The 22,152-nt window shown below is 42.8% G+C and overlaps 3 protein-coding genes across 5 annotated transcripts in view; 2 read left to right on the top strand and 1 right to left on the bottom strand.

Moving 5' to 3' along the window:
- The first annotated feature begins 1,979 nt into the window (after positions 1-1,979).
- LOC142655770 (histone H3.3A-like) lies at positions 1,980-6,779 on the top strand. The gene is made up of 4 exons (XM_075830310.1): positions 1,980-2,083; positions 5,106-5,249; positions 5,600-5,753; positions 5,836-6,779. The coding sequence occupies exons 2-4, from the start codon at positions 5,122-5,124 to the stop codon at positions 5,962-5,964; spliced, it is 411 nt and encodes a 136-aa protein (XP_075686425.1). The 5' UTR covers positions 1,980-2,083; positions 5,106-5,121; the 3' UTR covers positions 5,965-6,779.
- Positions 6,780-15,652: 8,873 nt separating this feature from the next.
- UQCC4 (ubiquinol-cytochrome c reductase complex assembly factor 4) lies at positions 15,653-17,985 on the bottom strand. Its single transcript, XM_075830309.1, has 2 exons — positions 17,792-17,985; positions 15,653-16,337 (listed from the first exon to the last, which is right to left on the bottom strand). Exons 1-2 carry the CDS (start codon positions 17,824-17,826, stop codon positions 16,010-16,012), a joined length of 363 nt encoding a protein of 120 aa, XP_075686424.1. The 5' UTR covers positions 17,827-17,985; the 3' UTR covers positions 15,653-16,009.
- A 59-nt stretch (positions 17,986-18,044) lies between these two features.
- CHLSN (cholesin) overlaps positions 18,045-22,152 on the top strand; it is a 177,977-nt gene continuing 173,869 nt past the window's right edge. Inside the window, exons 1-2 of one of the 3 annotated variants that reach the window (XM_075830308.1) lie at positions 18,045-18,168; positions 20,874-20,976. In XM_075830308.1, coding sequence (XP_075686423.1) covers positions 20,875-20,976 — 102 coding nt within the window. In that variant the 5' untranslated portion in view covers positions 18,045-18,168; position 20,874. Of the gene's footprint in view, positions 18,169-19,153; positions 19,245-20,873; positions 20,977-22,152 lie in introns of those variants that run through there. The other 2 variants (XM_075830306.1, XM_075830307.1) reach the window with 2 other exon arrangements.

The raw sequence follows: 22,152 nt of genomic DNA, 5'->3' as shown, positions 1-22,152 counted from the left end.
ATTATTCCTTATTAGCTTATTAAATTCTAATATTAAGATTATAGTAGACATATTTCTTTAATAACCAGATGCAAATGGAGGATCATCATTTTTGGCTGCAAAGCAATCACGTTTTTAATGTAAAATAACAGTTTTTTTTAATACGTGTAATAATATAATAATATATGCAATACATTATACAATTCTCAATATAATAATATGTAATAATATAAAATTATAAATCTATGTGGGGAAAAAAATGATGGCATATGCCATCGCATGCGGTAGGTATTCTCCCTTAGAAGTATTGGTGGCTCACAGAAACACCACACAGTGGCCCACAGAGTGTCTATGGCACGTATTACGTAGGTGCATAAATAATAAAGGTCAATGGTGGGCAGGTCAGGGGTATATGTGGTCCTGGAGGTTAATTTCACACAATATGTAAATAAACATATAAGTGACAAACAAAAATTTGTCCAGAATTTGATGACGTCATATGTGTATACAACCTCCGGGTTGTACGAAGACCTAATAGGTAAAAAATATAGGTTTATAAGGCCTTACAGCACCTCCATATGCCTCTGATTTCATATAAAACCATCCAGAGGTCTCATGCAGTGTCCGAAAAAATTTATTGTGCCATGTTCCTACGAATGCCATGTTATGGAGCTATTCTGCCCTCGAAGCCTGTATGGAGGCGTCATACGGCTGGTCGCGGTGTTCCTACGGCTCTGTAGTACGGAACCACAGAGTCTTCATACTGTCTCTCTGCACATGGCTGTGGCACGTACCTCTGAATATGTTGGTGCTAAATGCATGAGGATTATTATAATGCTTTAGTCAGTAGCCAAGATACCGGAGACGGCTAACCACAGATTTATCCTGATCAGTCCCATACACATAAATATATGTATTTTTTTCATTATCGGAAGGAACGTCCTTAGTTGGAATGGATTCCATTTTTACAGGACCCATGACGGGCATGACAAAAAAAAGTCACTACGCTATTTTAACCGACCGACGGAAACCTGATGGCAAGGAACAAACTCAAGTGTGAACACAGCCTTATACACGTACACTTCATCGTAGCAAATGTCAGTACAGCAAAATATTTTTATAGCTGCATATCGGAAATTCTCAACTATTGTTAGACGCTACAATTCTCTGCAGAATTTTCTCTTAGGGTATGTTCACACGCACTGTTTTCAGACGTAATTCTGGCGTTTTACGCCTCGAATTACGCCTGAAAAAACGGCTCCATTACGTCTACAAACATCTGCCCATTGCTTTCAATGGGTTTTACGATGTTCTGTTCCCACGAGGTGTTATTTTATGCGTCGCTGTCAAAAGACGGCGCGTAAAAAGACGCTCGCGAAAAAGAAGTGCATGTCACTTCTTGGGACGTTTTTGGAGCCGTTTTTCATTGACTCCATTGAAAAACAGCTCCAATAACGGCCATAAAAAACGCTGCAAAAAACGCAAGTAGTTACAAAAACGTCTGAAAATCAGGAGCTGTTTTCGCCTGAAAACAGCTCCGTATTTTCATACGTTTTTGGTCACTGCGTGTGAACATACCCTTATTCTCCAGGAATAAAAATATATAGTTTTGTCACCTAAAACGTCCTCATTATGGACGCCAGTTAGGGACTGAATCATATGGACAGCAGAATTCAGGGCAATGCATATAATACAATATAAAGAGGATAGCCATAATGTTAGAAAACACATATAGTAATAGGTTTCCACTTTGATGTGCTCTCCTCAGCGCGGCATTATGTGTGTACTTTATGTACATCACTTCCCGCATTTCCTCCCATGCCTGACTGAGTGATATCATATTGTTTTTGTATTATTTTACATTGTGCTCCTTTGAAACAGCGTTCACAGACAGCGCTAGTGGGCTTGTTTCCCCGCCTTCTTCCATTCCACCAATCACCGATCGTCTCGATGTTCCAAACCCAATCAGAAGCTGCTCCCAGGGAAACAAAGGCGACGAATCAGTGGTGACGTGGTGCAGACTATATAAGGCGGGTGGCGGGCTCTGCTGTCCGTTAGTACTCATCTCCTCGGTTGTGTTGTTGTCGTGCTCCGGGTTCGTCCGGTAAGTAACCGCTGCCGCCTCTCCGGACTGTACGTCCGGTAACTATTTATGATTATGTACATTGAACCGTATGTTCTTCTGAATTTAAAGCTGGTGATGACGTCGTTTTACCGATTCGGTACATGACCGTTAATATCCGGTAACTGTTTTTTGTTTTGTGTTTTTGTACGTTAGTCGTAGTGAGTCCGGGAAGAAAGTATAATCGAAATCGGTTGTTTAGGTTGCGGCTCACGGTGGGGAGGTCAGACGTTAAGTTCACCCCTCCCCCTCTTGTTTCCCGGAGCTCGCTGGGCGCCATGTTGTCTCGTCGCTTGGGGGAAGAGAATACAGGACGTGAGGAGAAGCTGCCCTGTAATGGTGGCCATCACCCCTGAATGGGGGGGGGGGTTCCCTATGAACTCCTCCATTACAGCCTCCTAATGTAGTACCAGCCCTCATAGCTATGCTATAGAATACTCTGTGGTCCGGCCCTATAAACCCTAATAACAGCAGCTTCTCCTCAGCTATTTAATGGCTCCCGCATTTTTCTCCCTCGATGTTGACCGAGGACTCTAGAATGAAGCCCGTTATTTGTCTTTACTGTTGCTGTGATAATATTCCATATAAAATTTTCTGGTCTTTACCACAAAAGTTCAATTTTTCATGACGTCTTCACATTTCTACATTTGTTTTGTGTGTGTGATGATAAAGATCACATAATGGCGGGTGATTGGTGGTGTAGTAAGAGAGTGTGGCCGCTAGGGGCAATAGCTACAACTGTTATGTCTGGCTGCTGCGCTGACCTAATCCAGGATGTGCTGTCCACTGCAGACATGTGCTCACAGCAGACGCTCAGATCTCAGTCATTACATACAGGAGATCTCTAATAAGATGATGACTAGTCCTATGAGTAAGTGACGGTTCCAATCCATTCTCAGAGCTGGAAATAGGGATTTATTTTTTTTTTAACACTTGTCATTCCCTCCAGGTCACATGAGAGACATCATCTTTTTTTTTTTTTTAAACCATTGCTCATTGTCTGACCTTGAACTTCCAAATGCTTATGGTGCAACTCCTGACAGCGCTGCTGGGATTTGTCCTTTTTGCCCATCACAGTACTTTGATAGTTGCAGGGGTTGCGCTTCTTTGGGTTACATAGGACTCGTACACCTATTCTAGGTATTAGTTGTTCAATTTTCCAACTTACTGTATTAACTTCGAAGAATTTTCAAGATCTCTGCTTGCTGTTTAGTAGGAAGCTTCATTGTTTACTTCTAGTGGCTAAACTTCTGACCACGGGGATGTGATCGACACAGGTGCACAACTCTTAGAAGACAGCTGTGATACATACTTGAAAGCCATGAGGAGTTGAAGGGGGTTTTCCCATCGGACATATATAACCTATCACAGGATATGTCATAAATGTCAGTTGAGGGTCCGACCTCTGGGATGACCCGTGCCTTTCTCTAGAATGGGGCCCTCTAGATGACATTCTACCCCTGTTGTAGCTGAAGCGTTTGTTTTCCAACCGTGAAGAACAAACGCGTAGCTCTACTGAATAGTAGTTACAGAAACGGCATAGCTTGCGTGCTCCGCTGCTTCCATAACTGCCATTCCCTAATACGGGATTTACGGAAACAATGTAGTTTAGCGAACTAAGCTGTTTTCTTCTTCACGCTTCACCCACAACAGAGGTAGAACAGTGTTTAGTGACCCTGTTAGAGGGGGACAGTCATCTGACATTTATGACACATCCTGTGGATATGTCACAATTGTCCCTGATGGAAAACCCCTTAAAGAGGCTCTGTCACCAGATTTTGCAACCCCTATCTGCTACAGTAACGTTTTTATTTTTAAAAAACGAGCATTTTTGGCCAAGTTATGACCATTTTTGTATTTATGCAAATGAGGCTTGCAAAAGTCCAACTGGATGTGTATTATGTGCGTACATCTGGGCGTGTATTGTGTGTGTTACATCGGGGCGTTTTTACTTCTTTCACTAGCTGGGCGTTCTGACGAGAAGTATCATCCACTTCTCTTCAGAACGCCCAGCTTCTGGCAGTGCAGACACAGCGTGTTCTCGAGAGATCACGCTGTGACGTCACTCACTTCCTGCCCCAGGTCCTGCATCGTGTCGGACGAGCGAGGACACATCGGCACCAGAGGCTACAGTTGATTCTGCAGCTGCATCAGCGTTTGCAGGTAAGTCGATGTAGCTACTTACCTGCAAATGCTGATGCTGCTGCAGAATCAACTGGTGCCGATGTGGCTGACACGATGCAGGACCTGGGGCAGGAAGTGAGTGACGTCACAGCGTGATCTCTCGAACACGCTGTGTGTCTGCACTGCCAGAAGCTGGGTGTTAACGAACAGAAGTGGATGATGCTGATTCGTCAGCATCATACACTCCCATTCCTAACGCCCAGCTAGTAAAAGTAAAAACGCCCCGATGTACACACATAATACACGCCCAGTTGTACTTTTGCAAGCCTCATTTGCATAAATACAAAAATCGTCATTACTTGGCCAAAAATGCTCGTTTTTAAAAATAAAAACGTTACTGTAATCTACATTGCAGCGCCGATCTGCTGCAATAGCAGATAGGGGTTGCAAAAATCTGATGACAGAGCCTCTTTAAATACAGAAAGTATATGGGGAAATTGTATAGTAAACTTCATTTAACTACTCGGCTTGTGATGAGATCCTTCAGACTTAAAGGGGTTTTCTGAGAATTTGATAGCAATGGCCTATCCTTAGAATCAGTTGACTGAAGGGGTTACCGTCCCCTTCAATGTTTGCTGGGTGCAGCACTGTGCCTGGAATTGCTGTTCGGTCCTATTCACTTAAATAGGACTGAGCTGCAGTACCAGGCACAGCCACCAAGAAATTGACAGTGCTGTTCTTGGTAAACAATGAAGGAATTCACTCAGGATCATTGGGAGTCAGGATAGGCAATCAATGAGTCCTGGGAAACCCATTTCTTAATAATGGAAATTTGGTATGTTCTGAAAACTGACTATTTCCAAATGTATTTGTATTCCAGTTTACCTTTCTAAACAATGGCTCGTACAAAGCAGACTGCCCGTAAGTCTACTGGAGGAAAGGCTCCTAGGAAGCAGCTGGCCACCAAAGCTGCAAGGAAAAGTGCACCATCAACTGGAGGTGTTAAGAAGCCTCACAGATACAGGTAACATGATAGCAGAGGTTACTATTTAGCCTGGTCATACTACTGACCACTTATAACATTTATTGGTATCTCAGAACGTGGTTTGAAAACTTTGAATACAGGGATGCCTATTGGCAGATGTTTCAGCCCCCTTGAACGTGAGCTCAGGGGTGTAGTTCACTTCTTCAGCAGCCACTGTAGAGCATGAGAAGTAGGGTGGCACTTGAAAAATGAATAAGCCTGTATTCTGTAGTTGGCTATAAGTGTTTACTAATATAATGTATAATCTTTTCACTGGCAGAGGTAACAGGTCTGGTTAATCTACTTTATCCGGTTATATCCTTGTACTAAACCTCAATCTTTTATTTCAGGCCTGGTACTGTGGCTTTGAGAGAGATCAGGAGGTACCAGAAGTCCACTGAGCTGCTGATCCGCAAACTTCCCTTTCAGCGTCTTGTGAGGGAGATTGCCCAGGATTTCAAGACTGACCTGAGGTTCCAGGGTGCAGCTATTGGTGCTCTGCAGGTGAGTTAATGTTAACCTTTGAGCCATAGTAAATAACCAATGATTTTATATATTTTCTGACTGTTTAATTCCTATTTTTTAGGAGGCAAGTGAGGCATACTTGGTGGGTCTCTTTGAGGACACAAACCTGTGCGCCATCCATGCAAAAAGAGTAACTATAATGCCTAAGGACATCCAGCTAGCAAGAAGAATCCGTGGAGAACGTGCTTAGTTTTTGTGGGAAATTTGTGTTTGATTTTAAAGTTACTTTTTTTTTTACAAACTGTACATAAGTGTGATGTCTTTTATTTTATAAGGGCTTTGTTAACTGTAGAGTAGTTGACAGTAAATGGGTAGTACACATTTTATATGACATTCCCTTAATCCTCAGGTTTTTAAGAAAAAAATTGTATCTACAGCTAGTCTTCAGTGACCCTTCCCATTTCAGAGATTGCATGCCTTGGCTCAGTTCTCTTCATACTTTGGTATCTAAGTGTAACTCCATTGTAAATAAACTTTCCACTACCTCAATGGTCTTGATGTCTTGGGATATGGGTCAAAGCAAACAAATACATCCATTAACATGTAAGTTGTTATGAGATTATCTAGATCCAAGGCTCTTGACTCACTAATGTGGTAACAGCCAGCACCGCAAGGTAGTTAATGTGGTTTACAATAGAGAACATTTTGTTAAGGCTAGTCAACAAACATATGTGGTGGTTTCTCCTAATCACATTGTACTTGGTCTGGACTGAATAGTACATAATGTGATAGATGTGTTGGAGGCAGATAACTGAGTAGTATCAGTGTCCTGTACCTGGGATCAGCGATTGTCATGCCATAAGGGATTTAGAGGCTTTTGGGCAATGCTATAAGTTATCTTTTTTTAATGCTTTTAAGTTGTGTGCAGACTATTTTTCTTACCAGCAAATGGGGTGGGGGTGGGTGTTAAATGGGTTTGTTCAGAATCCAAGTATTAATATACAGAATTGGAAGGGTAAACAATGTAATGGTACAGACTTGTTAATAAATGCTAATGTCAACGCATTAAGATCTCGAGCTTCGTTACTTTAGATTTGGTGTGAAGTGATCTGCAACGTGTTTCATTACAATAAACCAATGTTCAAGATTTTTCATATAATCTGCATGCCTAAATATTTAGTTTCTTTTTTTCACAAAGTATTAGTCATTGTAGCAACTTCATAGTATACCACTTACTATACTGATGGGCACCATTGGGTTAATGTGTGAGGATAATGATGTGGTTAATTCACATGGTAGTGTTAGGTGCGTGAGACGGTCACCTGCTTTTTCTGGATAAAACCGTTCAGAAAGCCGGGCTCCTAGCATCAGTCATCCATGCTGATGTGCATCACTGCCTTCTGGCAGGAATACTTTAGTGTAGTAATGTTACGTACAGGAGCCCGGCTTTCTAAGCTAAGTTGGATCCAGGAGAAGCGGGTGACGTAATACAGTCTGTATCATGCACTGAATGCTGCCATGTAAATAAACCACAATATCCCAATGAGGCCACTATAATCATTATAGTAAGTGATCCCATGAAGTACTTCACTCAAAGTTGTAATGGGCAACAATGGGTTTGTGTCACATGGAGGTTTAAAATTGATAACACCCTGTGCCTCACAATATGAGCGTTTCTTATATTGTTGGTAAAGTATCATCTTGGTATCGCAATACTACTGTAATATCACCTCACTGAACATGAAACGTCCATGGATAATGACTTGTGTTATAGAAGGTGCACTACTGGCTACAACTAAGAACTGGGCAGCATTTTAAGGGTATATTCAAAGCTGCATGGTTTTCGGATGAAGCTTAACCACCATGTCTGAAGAAATCCTGTAAAGGCAAATGGAGGCTTAACACTAGGCTCCCAGTATGCCTAGTACAAAAGTCTTTCAGGCCCTGCCCAGAGGCAGGGCCCAAAGGGCTTCTGTAGCCACCGGCTCAGGAGCTGAGCTGGCATCAGCTGTATGTTACAGCTTACTAGGGATGTCACGATACCAGAATTTGGACTTCGATACCAATACTTTGTGTAGTATTGCGATTTCGATACTTTGCCAACAGTAATTAAAAAAAAAAAAAAAGTTCTTCCATTTTTCTGATGTGAGGTGTGATGAATTTAACCTCTATGTGCCCCACATTAATAGTAATTAACCCATCATGTTTCTCAGTCATGATGGGTTAATATGTAGGGTACCTGATGGGGTTAATTACTATTAATGTGAGGCACATGGAGGTTAAATTCATCAGCACACCTCGTGCCCCACAATAAGTGATAGAAAGCAGTTGATTTTATTTATTTTGTGCAGGTTATTACGGTCACGCCAATACTGTATGTAATGAGACTTATTTTAATGCTTATTGTAAAAGTTTTTTTTATTTTTTTGAACATTACTTAGTTTTATTTCAACTTTAATGTACTGGCATAATCTATATTAAAGTACATTAGCCTGTGCACTGATAGTACACAGGCAGTTAGGGAATACTTTTGTTCTAACAGGAAATATGTTAGGACAGCCATGGGGGCCTTCAATGGACCATGGTCTGTCTGACCATATATGGTATGTCCCTCAATCACGTCACAGGAATTCCCTGTGACTCGATCCAAGGGGCATCCCTCACTTTCCCCTGAATGCTGCAGTCTGCTTTGATCGCAGCATTCACTGGAATGAGCAGTTTCTCTTATCTCCGCGGTTATAGGGCGGGGCTGCGGCTGTGTAATAGTCATTGCCCCACTCCTGACAGGAAGTGCGTGTGCGGTCAGCATGAGGTGATGCGGCCGGCGCTGCACTAATCGGCGGTTCAAGAGGACAGAACATGGGGGTGTTTTGCAGTGCCACCGTTTTAGTTCAGCGCTGATCACATCATCCTGACCCCGCGCACTTGTTATCAGGACTCAGGAGCGTGGCAATGACTGTATCACTCAGCCGCAGCCCCGCTCTCGTACATTCATGTATTACAATACTGAGCTCTGCGGCCTCACAACTAAGTATCGAAATACATGAAATAACGGTATTGAACAGTTTTGGGATGCACAGTATCTAAGTCTGGATGCATGGTGCATCCCTACAGCTGACATCTGCCTGTAACGGCAGGAACCGGAGCTAGCTCCGATTCCTGCCACTAACCCCTTAGATGCAGAAATTGCTGCATCTTAGAGGTTGGTAGCAGATCAGCTGCACCCTGCAATACAATTGTGGGGCTGCTAACTGCTATGGCAACAGGAGGCCTAACAATGGCTTCCTGCTCTGCCATTATAGAAGCACATTAGGCCCTGCCCAGAGACTAAGCATAATTGGCTTGCTGTCAGTGAATGACTGACAGATCTACTAATACATTGCGCTACCTAATAAAAAAATTCAGTTGGATTTAAGTCCCCTAGTGGGACGTGAAAAAAAAGTCAATTTCAAGAAACAAACAACATTGTCCTTTTTCCCGTATCAATCCCTCTATTATGGGAAACAAGCCATACATAGTTGGTATCGCCCTATCCATAACTGCCTGCACTATAAAATTATTGTTCCACGCGGTAAACTAAGAAAAAAACAACAGAAAAATGCCAGCATTTGTGTCTGCTCACTTTGCCCTACATATATTGGAATAAAGTGACCAAAAAGTCATATGTATCCAAAAACTACCTATAAAATCTAACTCGTCTAGCAAAACGAGCCCTCATACAGCTGTTGATGAAAAAAATTAAAACATCAGTTTTCACAACATGGCTATGGGAAAAAATGGTTTATATAAAAGTGATTTTATTGTGCGAAATTTTAAGTACTCTAAATTTGTTGTCGGAGTCAAACTGACCCACGGAATAAAGAGAACATGTTATATACTGCATGGTAAACGCTGTATAAAAAAAACCTATGCCAGAATTGGTCACCTTGCCTCCCAAAGAAATTAGGCTAAAAATAGGATAAAAAGTTATCAAAAAGCCACATGTACCCCAATATCTACAGCGCTTCGCGCCAAAAATCTTCAGACTATATGAAAAAACAAATTGGCTAAAGCTCCCAAGAAGTCAGGAAATAAAAAAATATGCAGTTGTGCAGCCCAAGGACAACATTTCTTCTGTTTCAAGAGGCAATTTATAAAGGCACTAAAATTTGGGAACCAGGAAGGGGAGGACTCGAACATATCAGCTGGAATTTATGCTGCCTGTATTATACCAGGACAACACTACCCAGTGAAATTACCCAAACTGCAAAGGTGGAGTGTGGACCAGAAGGGGGATAAGAGAGGACATTTATCAATGCGACACCGGCCTGTGCAGAAAGGATTGATAATTATGTAACACATCTATGGCTTATTTTTACCCAATTATGCCACGTGACTGTGCCCCTGGTGTACTCTGCACCGATTACATGTACCCCCACATAAATGGAAATATGGGTAAAACTCCAAACAAAACTACAACCAAGAAAAATGCACACAGCGCTCTCCCTTCTGAAATCTAGTGTGCCCAAGCAGCTGTTTACTTCCACATATATGGCATCGCCATACCCGGGCAAACCCTTTTAACAATTTTTGGGGCGTGTCTCCAGTGGAACAAGCTGGGCACGACCTATTTGTCACTGAAATGGCATATCTAGGGGAAAGTTTAAAGGGGTTTCCCCCCCCCCCCCCCACAAGGGACGTTTGACATATCCACAGGATATGTCATAAACATCAGATAGATGTGGGACCCACACCTATCTCAAGAACGGGCCCCCTAAACACTTTTCTAGCTTTGTCTTCTATCACTGACTCCTGACCATATAGTCAGGAAGTGGCCAGGAGTTAAGAAAACAGCTGAGCTATGCTGTTTCCGTAACTCCTTTAGTAGTGAATAGCAGTTACGGAAGCAGCATAGCATGCAAGCTATGCTGTTTCCGTAACTACCACTTTGTGTTATGGGGCTTACGAAAACATAGTAGCTCAGTGAGCTACGCTGTTTTCACTTTCATGGCCATAAATCATCCGACACACAGAGATAGGATGGGGTTAGGGCCCCCTTTCTAGAGATATCCTGTGGATATGTCATAACTGTCCCTCCTGGGAAAACCCCTTTAAATGTTTACTTTGCACCATCATTTATGGAAAAAACCCTGTGGGGTGAAGATGCTCACTACACCCCTTAAAGGAACATTGTCACGGGGAAATTTTTTTTTTACATCAGTTTGATTTTAGTGTTTTATTAAAAACTTTTATATTTATTTGTGTGTTTATTTGTGTGAACTTTTTCTTCCCTATGGCGGCTGCCATTTTTTTTTTCCATTTTTGTATGTGTCGATTAACAACACATACAGACATGGAATACGGCAGCTACAGTCCCATAGTGAATGCGAACGGGGCCCGTTCCATCCACTATGCCGTCTGTGTGGGAACGGCGCATGCGCCGCTCCCACACAGTCCAAGTTGAACTGTGCGCCGTCCGGCGCCATTTTCCTGTAGACCGGAAGTCGCGGCCGGACAGTAAGATTACTACTTCCGGTCGCGGCTTCCGGACTTGTGCACTTGGAGCGGCGGCGACGACTGGAACAGGTAAGTTATTTCTGTGTATGTACGTGTTTTAGTGTGTGATTACTACTGTATGTAAACCTACTACACTGTGTGTTAGCTAAAAAAAATGGTGACACACAGTGTAGGAGGTTTGACCGTTCAATCCCCTCGTTTCTCCCGGCACTAGCCAGGATAAAGGAGGGGGGGATGCTGAGAGCTCACTAGAGCGAGTGAGTTTTTTCCAATTTTGCAGCATAAAGCAATGTGGTTGCTTTACCACATGCAATGCTGCAATTTTGGGAATTGCTCCACCTAGTGACCAGCACTGGGAAATATTATAAATTAGAATCTAATTTATAATATTTCTTGACTCGTGAAAAAAATTAGAACAATGTTTAATCACCTATACACTAATTGTTTAACTAAAAAAAATTTTTTTCTAGCGTCACATTCCCTTTAATAAATGCCTTGAGGGGTGCAGTTTCCAAAATGGGGTCACTTCTCAGGAGTTTCTTTTATTACTTCACATAAGAGCCTCTGCAATTGTGAACCAATACTTTGTAAATCGCCAAATTAGGCCTCAATTTCGCATGGTACTTTCACTCCGGAGCCCTGTCAAACGTCCAGGCAAAAGATTAGGGCCACATGTAGGGTATTTCTAAAACCAGGAAACATAATAATTAGAGAGCTGTCTTATGGTGGCACAAGCTGGGCACCACATATTGGCATATCTATGGAAAAATATCATTTTCACTCTGAAACATGGAGTGCACACTAATTTCTGCAAGACACTTGCAGGGTTAACGCACTCACTCCACCCCCTAGGTGAGGGGTGAAGTTTCCAAAATGGGGTCACTTCTGGGGGGGATCCACTGCTTTGGTCCCACAGGGACTTTGCAAATGCGACATAGCGACCAGAAACCAATCCAGCAAAATCTACACTTCAAAAGCAAAATGGCGCTCCTTCCCTTCTGAGCCCTGCAGTGTGCCCAAACAGCAGTTTATGACCATATATGGGGTATTGCCGTACTCGGGAGAAATTGCTTTACAAATGTTTTTTTTTCTTCCATTTGTTAAGAAAATGAAAAATTGAGCTAAAGCTACATCTTATTGAAGAAAAAGGATTTTTTTTCTTTTCACTACCCTAATAAATTCTATGAAACACCTGTGGGGTCAAAATGCTCACTACACCCCTAGATGGATTCCTCAAGGGGTGTAGTTTCCTAAATGGAGTCACTTTTTGGGCGTTTCCACTGTTTTGTCCCGTCAGGGGCTTTGCAAATGTGACCTGGCCTCCGCAAACCATTCCTGCTAAATGTGAGCTCCAAAAGCCAAATAGCGCTCTTTCCCTTCGAAGCCCTGCCGTGTGTCCAAACAGCCGTTTATGACCACATGTGGGGTATTGTTTTACCCGGCAGAAATTGCTCTACAAATTTTACGGTGCTTTTTCTCCTTCAGTCCTTGTGGAAATTAGAAAAAATTAGCTAAACCTACATTTTTTTTGAAAAAAAATGTAGATAATAATTTTCACAACCGACTTCCAATAATTTCTGCAATGAACCTGTGGGGTCAAAATGCTCACTATACCCCTAGATCATTTCCTTGAGATGTGTAGTTTCCCAAAAGGGGGATTTTTCACGGTTTTGGCCCCACAAGAGCTCTTCAAACTGCAGAACCTGGGCAATAAATATTGAGTTGAGTTTCTCTGGTAAAACTTAGGGTATGTGCACACACACTAATTACGTCCGTAATTGACGGACGTAATTCGGCCGGAAGACCCGGACCGAACACACTGCAGGGGGCCGGGCTCCTAGCATCATAGTTATGTACGATGCTAGGAGTCCCTGCCTCTCTGCAGGACGACTGTCCCGTACTGAAAACATGATTACAGTACGGGACAGTTGTCCTGCAGCGAGGCAGGGACTCCTAGCATCGTACATAAGTATGATGCTAGGAGCCCGGCTCCCTGCACTGTGTTCGGTCCGGTACTTGCGGCCGAATTACGTCCGTCAATTACGGACGTAATTAGTGTGTGTGAACATACCCTTAGTGTTACAAAAAAAAAAAATTGAATAAAAATGAATTTCTGCAAAAAAAAAAAAAAGTTACATTTGTACATTTCACCTCTACTTTGCTTTAATTCCTGTGAAGCGTCTAAAGGGTTAAGACACTTTCTAAATGCTATTTTCAATACTTTGAGGGGGTGAAGTTATTAAAATGGGGTGACTTATTGGGAGTTTAGAATATATAAGGCCCTCAAAACCACTTAACTGAACCAGTCCCTGGGAAAAAAAAAAAAACATATGAGAAGTTGCTACTAAAGTTCTAAGCCTTGTAACGTCCTAGAAAAATAAAAGGACGTTCAAAAAACTATGCAAACAAAGTAGACATATGGGAAATGTTAATCAGCAACTATTGTATGTGGTATAACTGCCTGTCTTATAAGCAGATACATTTAAATTTAGAAAAATGCTAAATTTTGGTGTTTTTCCACAATTAAATACTGAATGTATCGACCACATTCTGCAATCTCAGAATCGCTTGGACAGGTAAAAACATTCCAAAGTTATTACCACATAAAGTCAGATTTGAAAAATAAGGCTCTGTCAGGAAGGTCAAAAGTGGCCAAAGAGGGAACCTCTAAGGCTGGGTTCACACGAGCATGTTACGTCCGTAATGGACGGAACGTATTTTGGCCCGCAAGTCCCGGACCTAACACCGTGCAGGGAGCCGGGTTCCTAGCATCATAGTTATGTACGACACTAGGAGTCCCTGCCTCGCTGCGGGACAACTGTCCCGTACTGTAATCATGTTTTAACAGGAATTAAGGCAAATTACCTCCAGCCAGGACGTGATGTGTATTCTTTCTCCTGACTACTTCTGTAGCGTCTGTGTGATTTACAGCACAGCACAGCGAGATCTTACTGTGAATGACAGTTTACAGTGTAATCTCACGAGAATACGCCTGCTATGCTGTAACTCACAGAGACGCTACAGAAGTGGTCAGGATTCTGAATACACGTCACGTCCTGGCTGGAGGTAATGTATATTCATTGTCAGGACACTGCAGTAACGTTATAGTGTGTTTATGTGGCTGCACATAGTGATGTAATAAGATTACGATGTGCTGTGTAAATGAATGGGGAGAAGTGTATGACACTGATTGGTCAGCGTCATACACTTCTCTCCACAACGCCCACTTGGCCAAAAAGTAAAACACGCCCAGTTGTCCATTAAGAAACTCATTAGCATAAAGCTAAAATAGGTCATAACTCCGTCAAAAATGATCGTATTTCTAAATAAAAAACACCGCTGTAATCTACACTACAGCGCCGATCACATCATGTACAAGATAGGGCACTTATAATGTGGTGACAGAGCCTCTTTAAGGAAGAACTTCTCCTTGCTGGATGCGCTTCTGGCTTTGGCTTAAAAAAATCTGCAACAAACACATGTGTATGTGAACCCAGCCTAAGGCCTCATGCACACGAACGTGCTTTTGTGGCTGCAATCCCCCCGAAAATCCACGGGAGAATTGCGGCCCCATTCATTCCTATGGGGCCATGCACACGACCGTGGTTTTCACGGTCCGTGCATGGCCCAGGAGCCCGCACCGCAGAAAGAACGGACATATCTTATTACAGCCGTGTTCTCCGGTCCGGACTCATTGAAAATAACGGCCGCGGCCATGTGCACGGCCCGCGATTTGCGGGCGGCTCGCGGGTGTCACTCCGCCGACGGCCGAGCTGAAAATCACGCCCTTGCACTTGGCTACAGTAGTGTGCACGAGGCCTTAGGCCTGCACCAGTTTTCCACCTCTGCTTGTAAGGCTACATTCATAGGAGCAGATCAGATTCACACGCGTGAAAAATGCACGTGAATCTGGTCCGTTATGCATCAGTTTTCTTGGCGAGGGCATGCGTCATTCACGCACTGATGTGCATCCGTGTGCTATGCGTGATTTTCACACACCCATTGACTTCAATAGGCGATAGGTGAGTGAAAAACGCACCAATATAGGACATGCAGTGAGTTTTACGCAGCAGACACTCGCTGCATGAAAACTCCTGCATGTGTGAATGGCCCCATTGAAATCAATGGGTCCGTGTGCTGCGCGTGACTTCCCTGCGCAACACACGGACGTTATTCACGTTGAAATGAATGAGCCCTAAACCAGAACATTCCCATTCACTACAAACTTTAAAATGGTCGAATAATTAATAAACAAAATATTAATGCTACAAATGTTGATAACACAACAAATGAGCTTTATATAAAGAAAACTACTAGCCCCAAAGCCTAGAATTACATTAAAAAAAAAATCCAGTATGGGTGACGTGGCACTGCGAGAACCCACATTACGATTTTTTTGCTCTGCGGACAGATCCCTACGTTTAATTTGACCACAAACAACATTGTCCAGAAGCGAATTTTATTTCCTCTTATTAGAACACATGGATGCGCTGTAAGACGGCAGATCTGGAACGAGAGGTTAATCCACGAGGCGCCAATGCCTCCATTGTACAGAGCGTTCCTGCCCATGGTCCGGTGTTGGCATGTGGGTACATTATAATCCCGACAACCTTCATATTTTAAGGCATCCGGGTACATTCACGTTTTTATAATCCTTGTAAACAATCCTTAGGAAGCATGGGGCCGAGCGCAAACTTCCACCCATCTGAGGGCAGGCAAGATCCATACCCCGCGGGCAGTCGCGAACCATTTCTTTACTTTATACCGTTACCAAGTTTCTTTTAGTTTTTATGTGATATTCATTTGTTTTTATTGTTTTCTTCACTCTTGTCCACCTCTCCCAGCAGTTCAGCAACAGGTCTGTACAAGATTTCATCAATCTCGGTTTCTTCTCTGAAAAATGCCCAGAACAAGACCCCTGTGAGAAACAAACTCAGCGGCAGCACCTTCCACAGCGGCTGCTGGTAGTCACTCCCAAACGACTGGGCCACAGTCCATCGCCGGTGGCTGCCTTTACTTGTAGAAAACTTCAGGGGTTTCCGGTCGTCTTTCTCTTCTGTATAATCTGGACGGCTTTTTAGATGAATCGGCCGAGCATTGTAGATAGCAAAGCATGGCTGCAAAACCCTGAAACATAGAACATGAACGTATCAAACATCAGTCACTGCATTTTGCTTTTTAAGCCCGAGTTCCCACGTAGCGTAAACACTGCGTAATTCTGTGCGAAAATTCTGCAGCATTTACAGTAGCAGAAAGTTAATGAGATTTAGAAAATACCATGCCCCCGCTGTGGGGAAAAAACAAACAATAAAAAAATAAAAAAACGCTGATAAAACATTCAAAAATTGACTTTCAGTGCAGATTTTAAATCCGCAGCATGTCAATTGATGAAGCGTTTTCCCCATTGAGTTCAATGGCGGATGTAAAACCTGTAACAATTGTTGCAACTTTTACGGTGGAATCGCAGTGTTTCCACCACAAAAATCACAACTCAGAAAAAAAACCTTATACTTACCACCCGGGCATTGTCAAAGCAACACTATCTTCTATTCTTCCAGCCCGGCCTCCTGGGATGACGTTTTATCCCATTTGATCGCTGCAGCCAATCACGGGCTGCAGCATCATCTCAGGAGGATGTGATTGACAGCCGAACTCCTGCTGTAATGGGCTGAAATCAGAGAAGCCTCCCAGCCATTAACTTCTTAGATGCTGTGGTCTATTGCCACACTGCAATGCCTAAATAAGTTACCATGGCAACCAGGGTCCTAACAATGGCCTCTATGTCTGTCATAAATATCTGCCTTTTAGGCAAAAAAGAAAGAAAAGGAAAATATTAATATTGCGTTGCGGTAGCCCCAGGTATAGCTTTTACCATCTACTCGGAATCACAGGTGCCTTGCGTCACCACAGAGCTCTCGCTTGAGAAAGACGGCGTTTAGAAAGTCTGTCCATAGCCTCAACCTAAAAAGGTGTTTCCAGGTTATGTAAATAAAGCTTAACATCGTAGAACAAAAAATTATTTAACTTTAAGGATATACTTTATGTTCAAACTCCTCACCATTTTCAAGATCCCTGCTTGTGGTCAGTGAGTTGAAACACGTATACAACCAGAGGCACATCCAATGGGCTCACCGCTTATTATAAAAGAAAGAGCTCCGATAAACTAAAAAGTCACCTGTGTGAGCAGAACAAGATCCTCAGAACACGTCTTAACCCTCTGGATGTAATAGAGTGTTTTATTCACTAACGGCAAGCAGAGCTCTTGAAAATGGTAAGGAACTGAAACAAAGTAAAATAAGCTTTCCATTATACAGTGATTACAGTTTATTACATTAGTCCTATCATATATTAACCCTGTTGGATGTAGTTTCACATCAGCTGGAGAATCCGAAACTGGAAACTATACACGAATATTACAGAATGGCCTCCAGGTACAGTCCCAATAACAGCGTGAACTGTGGCGTCTCTATATACAGTCCCCCACAAGAGCGCCAGCTACAACGTCCACCATAACAATGCCAAATTGAAACCTCTGCCAGCCAATGGAATAAATCATCTATAAAACATGAAGGTCTTGTTACCTGCGCACAGTCACATGACACAAGCTCCGCTGCATGGTGTCTGCTCCTCCAACACTGACGAGCAAAAGCTACAGCATCCCCTCCGAGCAGAACAATTACACAAGCGGCCTCCCTTCCTACACATGCTCTGAAGGTCGGCGGAAGCGGAAGTTACCCTTACAGTAACCTCCCCCTTAGATCACAAAGGCGCCATTTTAACTTCGGGAAAAAAATAGAGAAACAAGTGAAAACTTTATTCAACGATAGAAACAGTCGAAATAGTCGATGAAGTTTATAAAGAAGGGGGTGTCCGTTAATGATAAGGAGACAGAAAACCTTGAAATAACGTTCCCAGGCAGCCTATGGAAGCGCCGCAATGCTTCATTCGCCCTCTAGCGGTAAAAAAGACTAATGTGTTAATTTGTTGCCTGCAGAACCTATATTGTCCTCTAGAGGGAGACGTTACACTTTTCAATGTAAATTGCTGTAGCTAACCTAATATGTAGCAGCAGCAGTAGAACAAATTATTTAGGATACATGGCAATGATGAGTACACACTTTATACTGATTACAAATAAACTTGTCTATAATACAAACAAACACATGCGTTGTTTCCTTTCTCTGTAGCTCTGGGCTAAAACAAGTTAGGCCCATTCACACGATGCGGTTGAACTGCAGTAACAACCGCATAAAATGCATTTGAAAACTGCATGCGTTTTTACAGCTATTTGATACAATGCGGATGTGGTAAAAAAAAACACCGCATGTAATAAAATGCATCTTCCACAGTGGAGAGATGCCGCTTCCGATCTGGAGGGCTCAGCAAGACCATGTATGATACGGTTGCCCATTCACTTTACCCTCCAGCACCAGGTTATCAGGCAGACCGACGTCAATCAGAACGCTGCCTGCCGAGGGGGTTTCTTTTTTTTTGGGGGTGGGGGGGAGGGGAGGGGACTTTTTGCAGCGTGACAAATTTCACGCAGATAGGCATATTCCTCCTGGTTTACCATAATTTTCAAATTAACCTGCTTGCTGACGGTTTCCAGGTAGCAGGCATCTTTCCACACTACACTTGGTAAAAATAAACAAACCAAAGTGAAAAATTGATAAACTTTTTCAGTATATAGAACCATATTAAAAGCACAATGACTGAAAAAGATTGTCCGAAACAAAATTAGAGACTTTAATTTACCATTTGCATAGGAAAGTGGTTAATGAGGAGAAGAGCTGGGAAGGATGAGGATAATAATTACCGCATCTAAACCGCATGTACAGATCTGCATTCCATCAAGTATCGCGAGCTAAAGTACGAAGCAACTGCAGAGTGCGACCATGGCCGCGCATGCGCAATCACGCTCTAGAGATTTCGGCTTTGTGCGCCCTCTAGTGGTCATGCATAGGAATAGGCGGAGATCAGAAGTATCTGCAGCGTGGAGAAGGCGGAAGTCTCTTCTGTGCACAGTAAGACAACGTGGGTGACTCTCTGGGTGTATTGTCTGCTCCTCCTGTATTATAAGATGTTGTGTAATGGAGAATGAGCAGTAGATTGGGTTGTGTATCTGTCTGTCCCAGGTCATGGATGTCTCGGATCAGTCTTGATCTCCTGGATATGTAGTTGTTCGCTTTTTACGATAATCTTCTGAGATCTATCCCTTTAACTGTAATATTTTTGGTACTTTATCGTTTTTCTCGATTGCCACTTTATAAAAGCTATGGAAATGGTATTTAATCATCTCCAAAGTTGTCATCCGTCTTCATCAGTAGCACAAATCTCCTGTCCTGGTAGTTTGCTACAGTGTATCAGTGCAGGTAAAATATATCAGCCCATCGTGCAGGCTTTTTATCTTACAAAGTAGTGTATAGACTCAATACAATGGAAGCAAACGCTGAACTGTGAGAAGTACTCCACCTGTACAATTATCCAGTCTTATAAAGTATACAAGAATGTTCTCATTCACTGACCGTCAGCAGAGATCTTGGCAATTAAATTGAAATACAAGGTATATTAAAGTTGTAGATGATTATGGTGGTTTCCCATGAGAACCGTTGTTTGCGTGCTCAGATGTTTTCGTATACGTGACCTCCTCCCCATTCTTCTCTATCACCTGCTGGCTGGCTTATAGGTAGCGGGGGACACAGGACCCCTGTACTTGTTATTCGGGGGTTCAGATCCCGGTCAGCTATGTTTCTTATGGAGAGATGCTTTATAAGCTTTTTTTTTTTTTTTTTTTTTACATAAAATAGGAAAACCCCTTTATATGTACATGGCAGGGCTTTTGGTTTGTAGGATTTTGTGTGTTGGGAAATAATCCTTAAGGGCTCACGCAAACAGGAAAGCGGACCTGGTACGGCGGCACACAGGGTGGCACCTCTGTATGGTACCTACATGATTAAACCCATTCGCTCCTAGAAGCGATGCTGCGTAATGTGCCATATGGAGGCTCTGTGGGGTCACAGAATGGGGACCCAGTTTGCGGTCATAGAGGCTCCATTTATAAATCTCTGCTACGTGTTTCAGACCTTAGAACTAATTCACATCACATTTTTGCTACAAATTTAAGGTGTACGTCGGGAAAGTTCCCGAAGTACACGCTAAACGTGTCCACAGAGACCAAAAGAGTTTCCTTTTGATCTCCGTTGCGCTGGTATACGTCGGTTGAGGATTTTTTGGAAGGATGGAATAGTGTAGTAGACTACGCTATTCCATCCTGAGGGATCCCAGAAAAAAAACCATATACCGCGCAGTATATGTTTTTTTTTTTTTTTTAACATGGGAGTTTATGCGTGATGGATGCCGCTGTATGGCATGGGTCACAGGTATACGTTAAATGTATACGTCAGGGAGGCAAAAACGCAATGTGAACTAGGCCTTAGGCTGGAAACACACATGCAGGTTTTGGAGCCAAAGACAGGAGTGAATCCATAAGGAAGGAGAAAAAAAACCAAAACGACTGAATTACGGTATTGTGGTGCATATTGTATGCCATATATTGCACCGTATCCCCCCCCCCCTCCCTAGAATCCCTGAGCCGTGTTTTTTTTTATATGGACTTGACTTGTAGTGATGTTTCTGACCTGCACTATTTGCTTTATAATACAGAATGGCAAAAAACAAGAGTAAATCAGAGAAAAGAGAGAAGAAGAAACTGGCAGTAGACGCATCTGATTCTCCCGTGTCAAAAAAGAAGAAACGGATCACTGAGGTCAGTCCGTTACTTTGTGTTGAAGATTTGAGTTTCACCAATATGGCATTTTATCACTCGCAGAGGTTGTTATCCAGCTTTTCCAGACTTCTGAATGTCATGTAGTTGTACAGGAATGAAACCTTGTATCTCTGCATCATCATCATCAGGTTTCAGGAGTTTTTTGTTTTTTTTTGCTAATTTAAAAATACAAGAAATAAAACACTTTGGGGGAGATATATCAAAACTGCTGCAAAGGGAGGGTGGAGCGTTGTCCACAGCAACCAGTCCGGATGCTGCTTTCATTTTCTGAAAGGCCTCTGAAAAATGAGAGCTACAAGCTGATTGGTTGCTATGGGCAACTGCACCAATTTTTCAATAGTTGTGAGAAATCCACCCCATTTGAGAATGGACAGATTAAATCATTTCATGTTCCTTCCCCTTTGGGTGATCCGTCTGGGTCAAGCAGTGCTGGTGTCAATGTAAACTACAGAAAATTACATTATTAACGTGACCGGGTCCTCTTTCTGGCAGATTTTCCACTCAGATCGCCCAAAAAATTGGGTGACAACTTGTTTGTGTTGACATAAGAAGCTGACGTTAGAGGCCCCGTCCTTCCCCGCTGACTTCCTGCTGTATCAGCTCCTTTCACACTGCAAAAATGTCAACTATGCAAGTGAATGAATCTCCCAAACCAGTGTTCATTGGAGAAGCCGCCATTGTTTACATGTGGTTCTCTAATTTCCGGCAGTCATTTTGAATATTTTTTTAGTTTATTTACAAAATCTTCAGATTTGAAATCTTATATTTAAGATATTCTCAGCAGTGACTTGTCTTAGGCTCCATTCACATCTGCGTCAGGGCTCCGTTCTGGCGTCCCGTCGGAGCTTTCTGGTAGAACGGAACCCTGACTGAGGCCCCATGCACACAGCCATGATTGCGGGCACGGCCGACTGCCGCGGACAGCCACCTGCCTTTGCGGGTTGTGCTCCCATATAAAGTATGGGAGCTCGGTCCGTGAAAAGCAAAAGAACGGACATGTCCTATCTTTTGCGATATACCTCTACAGTCCGGTCACCTTCCCGTGAATGTACGGGAAGGTATCCGTGGTCAATATAAGTGAATGTGTCCGTAATTGTGGGTGATTTTTACGGTCGTGTGCACGGGGCCCTGAAACAAACGGAAACCATAGGTTTC

Source organism: Rhinoderma darwinii, chromosome 6, assembly GCF_050947455.1.
Source record: "Rhinoderma darwinii isolate aRhiDar2 chromosome 6, aRhiDar2.hap1, whole genome shotgun sequence".
Lineage (NCBI taxonomy): Eukaryota > Metazoa > Chordata > Amphibia > Anura > Rhinodermatidae > Rhinoderma > Rhinoderma darwinii.
Note: the sequence above shows the minus strand (reverse complement) of the source record. Positions and strands in the feature narration are given on the sequence as shown.

Coding starts and splice junctions, on each gene's coding strand:
- LOC142655770 (XM_075830310.1), top strand. CDS start 5,122: ATGGCTCGTACAAAGCAGACTGCCCGTAAGTCTACTGGAGGAAAGGCT. Junction 5,250..5,599: donor AAGAAGCCTCACAGATACAG/GTAACATGATAG, acceptor CTTTTATTTCAG/GCCTGGTACTGTGGCTTTGA. Junction 5,754..5,835: donor CAGCTATTGGTGCTCTGCAG/GTGAGTTAATGT, acceptor CCTATTTTTTAG/GAGGCAAGTGAGGCATACTT.
- UQCC4 (XM_075830309.1), bottom strand. CDS start 17,826: ATGCAGCGGAGCTTGTGTCATGTGACTGTGCGCAG. Junction 16,338..17,791: donor TGTCATGTGACTGTGCGCAG/GTAACAAGACCT, acceptor TCTATGTTTCAG/GGTTTTGCAGCCATGCTTTG.